Consider the following 16,068-nt stretch of genomic DNA (forward strand, 5'->3'; position numbering starts at 1 on the left):
TCCCAGCTGAAGAAGTGTCATGCAGAGATGGCGGACATTCCTTTGAGAGATAAAGTGCCACTGGAGGCAATTCAGTTGGAGAATGATCTGACTTATGAGGAGAAGCCTATTAAGATTCTTGAGACTGCAGAGAGGATCAGTGGCACCAATATCATGAAGTTCTGCAAGGTTCAGTGGAGTCACCACACCGAGGAGGAAGCCACTTGGGAACGAGAGGAAGATCTTAGACAGGACCATCCGGACCTTTTTGCTGGCCAACCCGAATCTCGAGGACGAGATTCATCTTAAGGGGGGTAGGTTTGTAACATCCCAATTTTTATTAAATTTGGATGTTGATAAAATCATTCAATGCATACCATATTTCTTTGCATTTTGGAATTTTAAAATATTCAAACAATATTTTTCCACTCGAGAAAAACACATGAGAGGGGATAAGATGACTTCCTCAAAATATAAAAGAGTGGGAAATTTATTTGGAATATTATTTGAAGTTTCAGAGTTTATTTTGGTATTTATTTTATTTGCAAAAAGTGCATTAGTTGCATTAGGAAAATATTTCCAAAATGTTCTGTGCTTAGGTAAATGTTCATTAGGTTCTAAATATTATATAGTTATTTTAGAAATTACTAGTACAAATGCCCGTGCGTTGCACCGGGCGATCTTTTTTTGTAAAACCTACTCCTACTCCGAGTGCCACTATGCGCCACTTCTTATATCCAAGACAAATGTTGAAACTAAGGTTACCCTCATTTGCTATAAGGTGAAAAATAATAACATCACAACCCATCACCACACACACAATCTGCTTCATCCACTTGAACACGGTAACCAATCTGTCTCATAGTTATCCTTCTTTCTGCCGTTGTTGACATAAGCCGCTCACCTAGTCGCAATGTGTCTGAACGTGGTCAATCTGAAGGCGATGAACTCACCCACCACACTGTCATTGAACCACACTGGCACAAGAGAGCATTTATTATAACTTTAAAACCTAATCTTGCCGAGCTGGACTGTGAGGGATGCCTTCCACGAATTGCTTCCTAATGTTCGTGATTGTTACATACTGATTTTTTTTCACAACCAATATTTGTTAATTTGGTAAAATTTGTATAATATCAACCTTCAAATTTGGAGTATAGTAAATGAAAAAAAGATGAAACATAATTGTTTGCAACGGACATCTAAATTGTTAACAGGTCACCTAATGATATACACATTTCCACGTATAAATCTTCAATACATATTACTACAAAAAAGATCATCTGCCCATTCCGAACGAACTGAGATTTATTAGGAAACCACTCAGCAGCATAGTAAAATTTGTTCACATTGACAACGTATTCTCCGATTTTCTCTTGAGAATTAAGAAAGATACTAATACAAAACTTAGTTTTTACATCCACATTATACATCTATGCACGCAGATGAAGCCAATGGTAGTGATACAAATAAAAGGCGGCTAATCAATCGGCGTGACTACCGGTCGCCAAAGTACGGCTCGCATGCGAAGCAACCTCACCTTTCTGGGATATGGCATCAAGTTCATGATCGATTCCTATGAACTTCACGACAAACCCAAAAAATGCATAGATGTTTCTTTCATGAAATAAACAATAGATGCGATCATGAGAAGATGCACTACTAAACTGAACCGATAAATAAAGACGATTTAAGCTCGTGCATTGCAATGGGATAAAATGATGGGATGCAGAACCAGCTCTATCATAGGGTTGAGTGTTCGGGGTGCAGAAGCAGCTCCGCCTAGGGTTGAATGCTCTTAGGGGAGGGCGGTAGCAGCAGAGCATTTGAGCTAGTTGAGACCAGTGCGCGTGCATTTTTACATTTTCCTGATAGTATATTTTATTTTCAATAGTAACTTATTGGTATTTCTGGTGCAAGCAATAAATAAGCAGTTGAAAGCACACCAAATACATACATTAATCCACTACTCAATACATACTGGATCACAGTGCTAAAGTCTGTTTCTAATTACAGAGTTTACATTTTTTAGATGATACAAAGCACAACACGTGCTCTCAGGCGAGAGCATAGAGCATTAGTATTGGTGTGCATATGACACAATTACACAGCAAGGCAACGGACTTAAGCATTAGTAGTGGTGTGGATACTACACAATCACAAAATGAAGTACTGCAAGCCAGCGCACGTGTATGTTTACTGATAGAATGCCAAACATATGCATCTCCGTCAGGCATTTGTGCTAGTAAAGAGAGAAAAAGGGAAACTGAATTAGCTTACTCTTAACATTTAAACACTGAAAATAGGAGGGAAAACAGAGGCTTGTGTAAAAAAGAGGGAAAACTGAGACACCAGTAACCACCTCATTGATTACGTTAATTATACCTGAGAAACCATTTATCCATCACATCTCTAGAATGTGCAGAGGACCCTCATGCAGGAGGAAGGGAATCAAGCTCATCGAAGAAAATTACTCATGGGCGTGCTGATCTAGCCTGAAATGGACAGTGAAAACTGAAAACCCGAGTATATGTGCATATTTCATGGCAATTACAAACATGGCTTGTGCAGATGGATATACCTTCTAAAAGATGTCCCTGATATTCCTCTCTGACTCTCCAACATACATGTTTGTTAGTTCTAGACCTTTTACGCTAAGAAAGTTTAATGAACACTCAGTTGCTACTGCTTTCACAAGTAATGTCTAAAAGTTCAAAAGTAAACATCCTAGTTAGCATGTATTATCTTTGTTGTCAGATACAACTAACTTTCGAAAAATGAGGATGAAAACTCAATTCAGACAAAGTATAAAACTCAGTACACCTACCTTCCCAGTGCCTGGAGGTCCATATAGCAGGACACCTGATCGCTGAAGCAATTTAGAGCAGTACACCTGATACAGACATAAGGTTGCACTTGTAGAACTTATTTCTTTGGACCTGGGAATCAAAAAGTCAGTAATAGATGATAAAATAGATTTATTTAGGTAGTTGTGAAATATATTTTTCAGCTCCAGTAGTAACAATGGAGATGTCATATTTCAAATAAATAATGGACATGATATTCTACAGTAACAATGAAGATGTCATATTTCAAATAAATAATCGCATGATATTCTACAGTAACAATGGAGATATCATATTTCAAACAAATAATGGATACGATATTCTACAACTGCCAAATATCAGGACAGAACCCAAGAGAATTCATGATTATCCTCACCAAAATATCATTCTAGACTGAATACCTGTGCTACATGCCTCGTTTGACTATATAATTTTGTCGACAATAGAATACATCAGAGTAACAAATTAAAAATTGATAGGAAATTTCCCCATGATCTTCCACTTTTATTTGTCCATGAACATATATTCACCAATAATAACATGCAATATTTTCAATCACTGAACCTAGCTACCCAAATATGTAACTTTCAGACCAGACCAGAGAATTGTTCAAATTCTTGTTGAAATCGAGCTAGCTTTGGTAAAATTCCTACGCCCCAAAGAATCACGCATGGAAAAACCAACACAAGTAAAGATGGTAACTGTGTAGCTTACATTGGGCTTCCAACTTTGATCACTGGTAGCTACAGAGTAAGTACAGAACAAGCTAACGCATTGTCCAGTTAGCATGCAACTGACTCCAACGCACAAGGAGAATTCATTGCCCCAGCGCCTGCCGCCGAAGGCGCTGCCCCTGCGAGCCGTTGCATCCCATCCCGCTGACCATCGTACCCATCCTTCATTGCGCATGGCAGCCGCAACAACTTTTGTCTCCTCCAGGTCCAAGCATGCCCACAACCCGTACAAGCAGTTATTCCCCATCCTCCTTGCATATTTCCCGTCGAAATCAATGACTGCCGGAGAGGAGTGAGGCAAGACGGAGAGGCCTAGAACAGAGGAAGGCGAGGGGTGCACGCGCAGGTTTCTCATTGATGCATGGCATCGGCAAAATGTCCAGCATGCGCCCTGTGACACCACATCACACTGTAGTATGCCCTTTATTCCTTTGGTTAAGTTTGACAGTGTTGTTTCCATCTTTTGTACACCAGTGTGTGAACCATACTACCGATACTATGACATATATCAAGTGCCTTATCAGAACAAAAAGCAAACTACTGTAGCTTACACCCTCGATCAAGGCAAGAACATCTGTTTGGGGTTTAATTAGGATATGATGGATTGGATACTATGTATTTTCTTTTACTTTGGATGGGTTCTCTTGTTGTAGATCAGTTGTGTCACCGTGATGATGCACTTGATTCCCAACTGCCTTGCATGCTGTTGTGCAATGCACATGCCCGATACGATGGGCAACCAAAAGATCTAGACAGAACAGAGTTCTGCTATTTGTCATAAAGGGCTATTCCATGGGCTCAAGTTTCACTGGTCACTAACTATTCCATTGTTCATCTTCTGATTTCTAGCAATTCTATCAGCTTCATCGCATAGCCTAGTACAATAGAACAAAAGATGCAGGTAATATGTTGAAAATCATGCTTATATTGCATGCCTCTTGCAAGGTTAGCTTTAGTACATACCTCAAATGGAAAACCTGCAGAAGAATTTCCGGCGAAGTGTGGAGCACGTGCGGACGGCGGAAGGTGTTCCGGCAATGCGTCAAAGGCGAGATTGGATGCTTCTGGGGCTGGTTAGGCAAATTAAAATGTGAAGGAAAGCTTCTTCATGACTATAATACCGGGAACAAAGGTGACTGCATGCATCAGAAGGTCTCGTCAGCAACTAAGAAGAGCACGATGGCAGATCTCAGCTTTCTCAAGGCATCATGGGGCTGGATCGCAAAATCTTTACCACCAAAATTAAATGCACAACAACAAAAAAAAGTTCAATGCATTAACAGCTATAAAAAATCACAACAACCTATTCAACATTTCAGTTGCTAAATTGTCCCATCCATAAACAGACCTACCTATGCACTTACAGCATAGTTTTCGAAATTTTAGGTCTGCTATAAATAAATACCATCACTAAGGTTAAATAATACATATTAGGAGCTACATGCATTTGAAGGAACACCACTCGTGTCCTCTAGAATTTTCACCGTGTCCCAAGGAAACATTGCTCACCTCATGAGGAAACATTGGTTCAGCAAGAAGGAAAGAGCACAAAGAGCTGACACTGAGCTTAAATTGGTTGAGCAAGAGTGTTTGCACTGCAGCCTTGTTTTCAATCTCTGCGCATACTACCATTCCCCTTCCAAAACTAACCATCCTATCAACAGTACTACCAATGTTGCAATCCTTTTTATCCGAGCCAACTGCAGTTGAACCTTGGGCAGAGTCATGTGTGTGGCCGCCCTAATTGAGCACCAAAGCTGAGTCCAGCATTTGTTGGGTGCTACAGCCGCCTCCTTCTCAGCACCGTAGCGGTTGTGCTTCAGGTACCATCCCTTGTTGCGTCTGGCCATGATGATGTGCCTCTCGCTCTGTCCGTCACATGGCCATTGCCGAACACAGCAGCTCCATTGGGAGGTTCAACACACTGCGAGGATTCTAACAACCGCACGATCCAACCTTCTTGGCTCCATGCCCTTCGCTCATCAAATTCAATAGACATATGTGATGTGAAGACGATGGTGTCCTCTAGTCCAGCCGCTCTTGAGTCCGACTGAGCCATCCTTCTCGAGGCCTTCGACTGGCGTATGTGGATTGTCCGTCATCCCCACTGTCCCTGACATCTACCTCCCAGACCCCATTGGTGCCGTTGAGGTGGCGGCACTTGCCCGCAATTGGGGCTTCTTCCACATCGTCTTGGGGATGTGGAGCTCCAGAGGTGACTGTTGAGCCTGCCAGGTCGACAATGGCGATCACCTCCAGCGGCACCAGATCAGCGCATCTCGGGATGGTGGCGCCTTGAGGAGAGAGGAGTGGCATGGCACCACGTCGCCTGCAGCCGCTGGTCAGGAGGGGCAGATCGAGCGAATTGAGACGGACGAAAAAATGAGTGGAGGAGAAGGGGGCAAGAGCAGAGGAGGGAAGGGGAGGAGAAGAGGGGTGACCGGAGCGTCGGTGCGCCACCGACGGGGAGGCCGGAGAGGTGGCGGATCGAACCCTAGCTCGTAGCACCGGATCGAGCGTCGTCGGGATCGGTCACCTCCTGGCGGCTGGGATCGGGAGGTGAGGAGAGCACGTGCTTCTGTGTGCTTGAGAACTGCGGGTTGAATATTGGATACAACAGAGGGGTTTTGGAAAACAGCCTAAACGAAACGTTTTTCTCACTTAATAAAGGACTGCGGGTTCAATAAATAAAAAACAAAAAACTTTTTCACAAAAAACCCGCGACGGTGAACCCGGAGACTCAATCCGTGCTTTATTATTAGGGAGAGATTTTGATGTTTTTATTAATTCATTTGAATTATTTAAGGCCAATTTAGTGTTTGGTTTTTTTAAAAAACAAGCAACGCCGCACGCAGCCTGGACCGAAACTGGGTTCGGCCCAGGAGCACCCCGACCGGCCTAGCTGGCCATTTTGGCCCAAGGCCAACATCCCAGCGCCCGCGCACCCAGAGCCTTCCGCTCGGTCGATCGTGACACGCCCACCCTCGCTCCCCTCCTCTTGTTGCCGCTGCCAGGCGGGCCCAACCCATCAGGCCGTCCCCAACCTCCCGCACCACACGGGATAGACATTGCCGCCGCGCTCCCGCAACCACCGCTCGGCCCCCTCGTGGATGAGGTTTATCCGCAGCCCCGTAGCACTCCTATCCGCGCCTATATAATGGCCCGAACCCCCTCTTCCATCCTCGCCGTCCCGCTTCTCCCCACGCCGCCCATAGCCGCCGCTGTCGCCGTTCGCATCTCGCCGGAGCCGTGCCACTCCTTGTCCTTTTTGTCACCAGTAAGCCACCATGGCCTCCACCTTCTTCGTCAAACATTTTCCCGCGACAACGCGCATCTTGCTGACACCTTTTCCTTGCGTAGGTCCCGCCGGAGACGATGCCCGACCTCGCCGGAGCCCACGGAGCGCCGCCGCCTTTGCCTCGCCGACCCTGACGCCCCTGAGGAGCCCAGGCGCCACCATCCGGACGCCCAAGCCATGGCGCACCTCCCCATCTTCTTCCCCGACGCCGAGGACCGCCGTAGTCGCTGCCCCGCCATCACCCAACATCGCGCCATCGTCCTCTGCTCGTCGCCGGCCACCACCACCCGCTGTAAGCCGCCGCCCCACTCCCTCCCGTTAGATCAACCACCGACGGCCCAGATTAGATTAGGTTGGTTTTTTTAGTTGAACCAGTACGCGGTTAACCGCGGTTTTATTTTTAAAAACTACTGGTCGGTTTTCGTTAGTTGACCGTGTGGTTTTATTTAAACCTAGCATCGGTTTTTATTTAGTTAGCCGCCGCCGCTGTTTTTCTTATTTAGCGGTCGTTCGCCGTATAGCCTCCGCAACGGACACTGCTCGGCCAGCCACGAGCCGCCACGTGGCCAGGGACTTGTCTGTGATAATTACTTTCTCTGTTTAGTCCCTGTAATTAGCAGATTAGTCCCTGAACTTAGATTAGCCATAACTTTTTAATCGTAGATCCAAACTCGATGAAACCAACGGAAAATTCTTCGTCATGTTTAGCTCTGTCGAGTGGTATCCTGTTTGCAAACTGTTGGTTGATTCAATTTTGAATTTATTCAGATTCGAATTCGAACTTCAAATGGCCGTATCTCCCAAACTGAAGCTCCGATTAAGTTGATTCCTTTTTCATTCTGTCACCGTAGCCAAACCCTATCACCTGGACCTTTGTCACAATAATTTTCACACACTAGAATCTAACCTTTAATATTTTTACTAGTATGCATAGTATGCACTATAGTTCACATCACTTTTTGAACCATATGCCTATGAAGTTTTGCACTTAGAATATTTCTATAGTAGCTTAGTGTGATGTATGTTCATTTGGTTTTTTCCGAGACTTCTTGCTTCGCATGTTCTTCTTGGTTTTCTGAAATGTTTGTTTATCTTCATTTGCGATAGATTGCCCGGAGTGCGAAGGAGAATATTATCAGTCTTTAGAATTCAACCAGCAGTACCAAGGCAAGTTGTATCTTGATCATGTTTCATTACCTATGTTTTTATTATGCACTTAGTTCTTTGCGGTAGGACTGCATGGTAGGAAATTGATGTCGCATGACTATGCTTTTCACCCAGTAGTTCATTGAGGTAGGTCTGAACCATACATTGTCGCCATCGTTTTACATTACGTTGCTTTGCTAAGTAGACGTGGATTGGGGAGTGATCGTTGTAAAGTTTGAGTGACAATGTAGTAAATAGGACCTAAGATAATTAATGAACTACCTGGGCGGAAACTTGTTGGAATGGTCGCGGAGTATAGTGGGGCACGCATGGGAAATCCATGGTGGTGCACCACTAGTGGACCGTCCGCTCAGGCTCAAAGACATCAATCGTATTCCCATGTCTAGAAGCTTACGTGTGCAGCCACAAGCCAATATGGGCTCTGGCTTAGTTTAGTAGTTAGTGTGACCCCTTCCGGGATGGGCTAGCAGATGTAGAATGATGTAGGTGTACCGGCCTATCTGTGGGTTAAGGGGGAACATTTTCGAAAGGCTACGTCTTGATCTTCCGATCATGGAGGTGGTCGAGTCTTGTGGGGAAAAGTGCTCAACCTCTACAGACTGTCAACCTAATCGATTAGCTGTGTCCCCTATTACGGACAACTTGAGCATCTAGTAGTGGAAATGCCTGGAGATCTCCTCACCTTTAATTAAACAGTTGTGTTTTAAATGAAACTTGGGAACGGATGGAGTTGGGTTTGCCAACTCATCCTATGCAAATGTGTAGTAGTAGAATAACATCTTTTATAATAGGGAAAACTAGCTTTATGCAAAAAACTAAACTTAGAGCTTTCCACCAGCCAAATTCCATGTACAAAGTAGGTTCATTACACTTACGATGTGACTTGCCAATACATTCAATGTACTGATCTATATGGCTGCAACTTATCACGTTGCAGATATATTCGACGAGGATTAAGGTGCGATAGGTCGATGTACTACACTCAACCTTGCTCGTGGAGTTGGACTCATTTACTACTTTGCTTCCGCAGTATTTGCTTGTTGGCTCTATGCCCTATTTTGTAATAAATGTATTGCTCCTGGACTATCGATGTAATAAAGAGATGTGTGTTATTTCTGTTATTTCATCGAGTACTGTGTGTGCTAGCAAGTCGATCCAGGGACTAGCACGGTAAGCACAGAGACTTTGACTCTTACCGAGTCGGGTCGCTACATATATGCTTTATGAACAAGGGAATGAACTATATACCATGTCTTTGATCCCAAGGCACTCACGAGCCGGCCTTCGACACTCTCATGAGCACCACACAATTTGCTACACTCTAATTGGTTGAAGCCCCACCTATTTTTGGATTGACACATTGGTCCGATCATTCTCAAATTTGTCGGGTTCAAACTTCCCATGTTCACGGAGGTAATCATGAAACCTCTTCCAAATTGTTGTTCCTTTTTGCTTGGCACCGGGTTTGGGATCTTGTCCAATCTTCATCCAAGCATCGCACATCAACTTGTCCAGATCCTCCGTGTATGCTCCCGTCCTCATGCTTTTCCTCCTCTTTTGTGACCGGCCTTTCTCTACAAGCTATCCTCGAACAACAATGGCTCTCCGCTGATGTTGACACCCTCTCCGCCTTCGGTGTCTTGGCCATCATTGTATTGTCATTGTCTTTGTCGTGGTTGTCTTGGCCATGGTTGTCTTAGCCGTTGGCGTCTTGGCCGTCTTGAGTCTTGTTGTCATCCTACCCTTGGCTGCCCTCATTTATCATCTCCTCCAAGACATCCTTGTAGTACCTCGGATTGGACGACATCAACATGAGAATTTCATCAAACAAGTTGCGGGTATCCAGTAAGGAGACCACCCGTGGGTGCTTCCTTTCAATCCTGGTGGATGATGACCCACAAGTATAGGGGATCTATCGTAGTCCTTTCGATAAGTAGGAGTGTCGAACCCAACGAGGAGAAGAAGGAAATGATAATCAGTTTTTAGTAAGGTATTCTCTGCAAGCACTGAAATTATCGGTAACAGATAGTTTTGTGATAAGGTAATTTGTAACGGGTAACAATTAATAATAGTAAATAAGGTGCAGCAAGATGGCCCAATCCTTTTTGTAGCAAAGGACAAGCCTGGACAAACTCTTATATAAAGGAATGCCCTCCCGAGGACACATGGGAATTATCGTCAAGCTAGTTTTCATCACGTTCATATGATTCGCATTCGGTACTTTGATAATTTGATATGTGGGTGGACCGGTGCTTGGGTACTGCCCTTCCTTGGACAAGCATCCCACTTATGATTAACCCCTCTTGCAAGCATCCACAACTACAAAAGAAGTATTAAGGTAAACCTAACCATAGCATGAAACATATGGATCCAAATCAGCCCCTTACGAAGCAACACATAAACTAGGGTTTAAGCTTCTGTCATTCTAGCAACCCATCATCTACTTATTACTTCCCAATGCCTTCCCCTAGGCCCAAACAATGGTGAAGTGTCATGTAGGCGACGTTCACATGACACCACTAGAGGAGAGACAACATACATCTCATCAAAATATCGAACGAATACCAAATTCACATGACTACTTATAGCAAGACTTCTCCCATGTCCTCAGGAACAAACATAACTACTCACAAATCATATATATGTTCATAATCAGAGGGGTCTTAATATGCATAAAGGATCTAAACATATGATCTTCCACCAAATAAACCAACTAGCATCAACCACGAGGAGTAATCAACAGTACTAGCAACCCACAGGTACCAATCTGAGGTTTTGAGACAAAGATTGGATGCAAGAGATGAACTAGGGTTTGAGATGAGATGGTGGTGGTGAAGATGTTGATGGAGATTGACACCCTCCCAATGAGAGGATCGATGGTGATGACGATGGTGATGATTTCCCCCTCCCAAAGGGATGTTGCCCCGGTAGAACAGCTCCGTCGGAGCCCTAGATTGGTTCCACCAAGGTTCCGCCTCGTGGCGGTGGAGTTTCATCCCGTGAGCTTTCTTATGATTTTTTCCCGGACGAAAGACTTCATATAGCAGAAGATGGGCACCGGAGGCCTGCCAGGGGGCCCACGAGGCAGGGGGCACACCCAGGGGGTAGGGTGCGCCCCCACCCTCGTGGATGGTGGGTGGCCCCCCTCTAGTGCTTCCTTCGCCCAATATTTTTTATATATTCTGAAACTGACTTCCGTCAAGTTTTAGGAGTTTTGGAGTTGTGCAGAATAGGTCTCTAATATTTGCTCCTTTTCCAGCCTAGAATTCCAGCTGCCGACATTCTCCCTCTTCGTGTAAACCTTGTAAAATGAGAGAGAATAGGCATAAGTATTGTGACATAATGTGTACTAACAACCCATAATGCAGTAAATATCGATATAAAAGCATGATGCAAAATGGACGTATCACTCGTTTATGCTACTCATCAATATTAAATGTTGTTAACATCGCAAGAGGTGAAGCATAAGTAGACTAACTATCCAGGCAAGTTAAATGAGGCCGGAACAACAAACAACAATTCCGGAAAACCCTCATATGTCCATTAGCCATTTTAAAGAAAACAACAATTTTAAACATTTTAAATGTTGTTATCATGATGCAGATGACATATTCAAGTTTCATGCAATTTTAAGAAAATGTTAACACAAGCATGTTATGAAGCATTTGCTCACCATGGTGGAACGAAAGGGGTGCCATGGCAATGACAACGGAAATGGTGCCACGGCAGCATTTCGATGGTCCGACAACTCATCGAGATGTCGGTGCAAAAGAAAGTGTGATGTGAGCTAGTCATGCAAGGATGGTGGGGTGCTCCCGGTTAACGGGTTCCCACGGGTCGACGGCATGGCAAACAAGGAGGAATGTGCAATGACAACTCAAACACGATTCAAACATGAGCAACTCATACATCACAATCATTCGTTCACGAACGTCGTCTCGGCGGTTATAACTCCCAAGGGTGAATTCGGGGTGGCACATCGTTACAAAGGTCATACACAGATCCAGAAGAGGAACTTGGTGCTTCGTTCAACACTCGTTTGAGCATCCATGTGGTCTTGCCGGTGGTGTACTTGGTGAATCCAGAGGCATTGGTAGTGGTACTTGGCAAATTCCACGCTCGGTGGTTGTTGGACTTGGCGTCAACAGAAACGGGGCGTGATGCAGGGGCGACGACCGCGGGACTTGGCACATGGAGGAGGCTGGTTCCGAGCGGGACTGGCCTATCCTGGCGGGCTGCTCGTCGGCGAGGCTCAGGTGAGGTTGTCGGCCGATGGAGGTGCAACAGAGGATGTCGTGGGGCCCTCAAGCGGAGGCGGGGCTTCTCCTGCTGGCTTCTGGCGATGAGTGGCGCGGGAACGAGGACGAGGCAGGAGGTCGTGCGAAGTGGTCGGGCGGTGACTCCGATGGCCGGTCGGTGAGGTCGCGGCCTTGGCGCAGAGGAGATGCGCAATTGCACTTGCGAGGAAGCGGTGGCGCAAGAGCTCGCACGGGAGGACGGAGAAGGAGCGGAGGGCCAGGATGGCACGGGGCTGCAGGATCCGGTGAAGGGCGGCAGCATCTTGAGCTCCTGGTGGCCGAGAGGCAGTGCACTGGCAGGAGGCGAAGGCGACGGGGTTTGGAAGAGGACGAGCGAGGGGAGCTCCTCTCCCTGGCGACCCAAAAATACCTTGCTGCACTTTTTATTTGCATCTTTTATTTTGTGTTTCATAGAGATCTATTTATCCAATCTATCACAATTTTATCCTTTTTATGCTATCCAGAAATTCTATATCATTTCCAATCAGCAATATGTCATCCACACATAATATCAGAAATGCTAAAGAGCTCCCACTCACTTTCTTGTAAATGCAGGCTTCACCGTAAGTCTGTATAAAACCATATGCTTTGATCACCTCATCAAAGCGTATATTCTAACTCTGAGATGCTTGCACCAGTCCACAGATGGATCGCTGGAGCTTGCACACTTCGTTAGCACCTTTAGGATTAACAAAACCTTCTGGTTGCATCATATACAACTCTTCTTTAAGAAATCCATTAAGGTATGCAATTTTAGCGTCCATTTGCCAGATTTCATAAATATAAAATGCGGCAATTGCTAACATGATTCTGACCGACTTAAGCATCACTACTGGTGAGAAAGTCTCATCGTAGTCAACCCCTTCAACTTGTCAAAAACCTTTTGCGACAAGTCGAGCTTTGTAGATAGTGACTATTACCATCAGTGTCTGTCTTCTTCTTGAAGACCCATTTATTCTTAGTGGCTTGCCGATCATCGGGCAAGCCATCAAAGTCCATACTTTGTTTTGATACATGGATCCTATCTCAGATTTCATGTCCTCAAACCATTAATCGGAATCTGGGATTGATGTCGCTTGAAGCTATGTTGGTATTTCCCCAAAGAGGAAGGGATGATGCAGCACAATGGTGGTAGGTATTTCCCTTACATATGAAACCAAGGTTATAAAACTAGTAGGAGAACCAAGCAACACAACGTAAACAGCCCCTGCACACAGATAACAAATCCTCGCAACCCGACGTGTTAAAGGGGTTGTCAATCCCTTTCGGGTAACGGTGCCAGAAATGGCATGTGGACGGGAGAAAGTTGTAAATATTGATAGACCGAATGCCAAATAAAATAAATTTCAGCAAGGTATTTTGGGGTTTTTGGTTTAATAGATCTGAAAATAAAAGGCAAATAAAATAGATCGCGAAGGCAAACAATATGAGAAAGAAGACCCGGGGGCCGTAGGTTTCACTAGTGGCTTCTCTCGAGAAAAATAGAAAACGGTGGGAATTTTTTTTACTGTTGGGCAATTGATAGAACCTCAAATAATTATGACGATATCCAGGCAATGATCATTACATAGGCATCACGTCCAATGTTAGTAGGCCGACTCCTGCCTGCATCTACTACTATTACTCCACACATCGACCGCTATCCAGCATGCATCTAGTGTATTAAGTTCATGGAAAACGGAGTAATGCAATAAGAACAATGACATGATGTAGACAAGATCCATTTATCTATGACGGTAGATATAGATCCCATCTTTTTATCCTTAGTAACAATGATACATACGTGTCAGTTCCCTTTCTGTCACTGGAATCAAGCACCGTAAGATCGAACCCACTAACGGGCAAACCTCTTCCCATTGCAAGATAAATTGATCAAATTGGCCAAACAAAACCCAAATATTGGAGAAGACATACGAGGCTATAAGAGATCATGCATAAAATAGATCAAAGAAACTCAAATACTTTCATGGATATAAAAAGATAGATCTGATCATAAACTCAAAGTTCATCGATCCCAACAAACACACCGCAAAAGAGTTACATATCTTGGGGAATGTAGTAATTTCAAAAATTTCCTACGGACATGCAAGATCATGGTGATGCATAGCAACGAAAGGCAAGATTATCATCCACGTACCCTCGTAGACCGTAAGTGGAAGCGTTAGCACAATGCGTTTGATGTACTCGTACGTCTTCATGATCTGACCGATCCAAGTACCGAACGCACGACACCTCCGAGTTCAGCACACGTTCAGCTCGATGACGTCCCACGAACTCCGATCCAACAGAACTTCGAGGGAGAGTTCCATCAGCACGACGGCGTGATGATGGTGATGATGATGCTATCGACATAGGGCTTCGCCTAAGCACCGCTACGATATGACTGAGGTGGATTATGGTGGAGGGGGCACCGCACACGGCTAAAAGATCAATGATCAATTGTTGTTTCCTAGGGTGCCCCCCTTCCCCCGTATATGAAGGAGCAAGGGGAGGGGGCCGGCGGCCTCATAGGATGCGCCCCAAGGGGGGAATCCTACTCCTACTAGGAGTAGGTTCCCCCTTTCCTAGTCCAACTAGGAGGGGAAGGAAAGAGGAGTAGGGGAGAAGGAAAGAGGGGGCCGGCCCCCAAAGCCCTAAACCAATTCGGTTTGGGCCTAGGGGGGCGCACACCACACTTCCTTGTTGCCCTTTCTTTCCTCTAAGGCCCATGAAGGCCCATTGACCTCTCCGGTGAATTCCCGTAACTCTCCGGTACTCCGAAAAATACCCGAATCACTCGGAACCTTTACGATGTCTGAATATAGTCGTCCAATATATCGATCTTTACATATCGACCATTTCGAGACTCCTCGTCATGTCCCCGATCTCATCCGGGACTCCGAACTACCTTCGGTACATCAAAACACATAAACTCATAATACAAATTGTCACCGAACGTTAAGCGTGCAGACCCTACGGGTTCGAGAACTATGTAGACATGACCGAGACACGTCTCCAGTCAATAACCAATAGCGGAACCTGGATGCTCATATTGGCTCCTATGTATTGTATGAAGATCTTTATCGGTCAAAGCGCATAACAACATACGTTGTTCCCTTTGTCATCGGTATGTTACTTGCCCGAGATTCGATCATCGGTATCTCAATACCTAGTTCAATCTCCTTACCGGCAAGTCTCTTTACTCGTTCCGTAATACATCATCCCGCAACTAACTCATTAGTTACAATGCTTGCAAGTCTTATAGTGATGTGTATTACCGAGTGGGCCCAGAGATACCTCCCCAACAATCGGAGTGACAAATCCTAATCTCAAAATACGCCAACTCAACAAGTACCTTCGGAGACACCTGTAGAGCACCTTTATAATCACCTAGTTACGTTGTGACGTTTGGTAGCACACAAAGTGTTCCTCCGGTAAACGGGAGTTGCATAATCTCATAGTCATAGGAACATGCATAAGTCATGAAGAAAGCAATAGCAACATACTAAACGATCGAGTGCTAAGCTAACGGAATGGGTCAAGTCAATCACATCATTCTCCTAATGATGTGATCCCGTTAATCAAATGACAACTCATGTCTATGGTTAGGAAACTTAACCATCTTTGATTAACGAGCTAGTCAAGTAGAGGCATACTAGTGACACTATGTTTGTCTATGTATTCACACATGTATTATGTTTCCGGTTTAATACAATTCTAGCATGAATAATAAACATTAATCATGATATAAGGAAATAAATAATAAC

General features: G+C 44.7%; 1 protein-coding gene across 1 annotated transcript; it reads right to left on the reverse strand.

Annotated features, from left to right (window-relative positions):
* Positions 1-2,563: 2,563 nt before the first annotated feature.
* On the reverse strand, positions 2,564-5,618 carry LOC123185008 (uncharacterized). Its single transcript, XM_044597028.1, has 7 exons — positions 5,387-5,618; positions 5,069-5,259; positions 4,523-4,629; positions 4,383-4,434; positions 3,540-3,764; positions 2,807-2,872; positions 2,564-2,683 (listed from the first exon to the last, which is right to left on the reverse strand). The coding sequence occupies exons 1-7, from the start codon at positions 5,616-5,618 to the stop codon at positions 2,564-2,566; spliced, it is 993 nt and encodes a 330-aa protein (XP_044452963.1).
* Positions 5,619-16,068: the final 10,450 nt, after the last annotated feature.

Source organism: Triticum aestivum, chromosome 2A, assembly GCF_018294505.1.
Source record: "Triticum aestivum cultivar Chinese Spring chromosome 2A, IWGSC CS RefSeq v2.1, whole genome shotgun sequence".
Lineage (NCBI taxonomy): Eukaryota > Viridiplantae > Streptophyta > Magnoliopsida > Poales > Poaceae > Triticum > Triticum aestivum.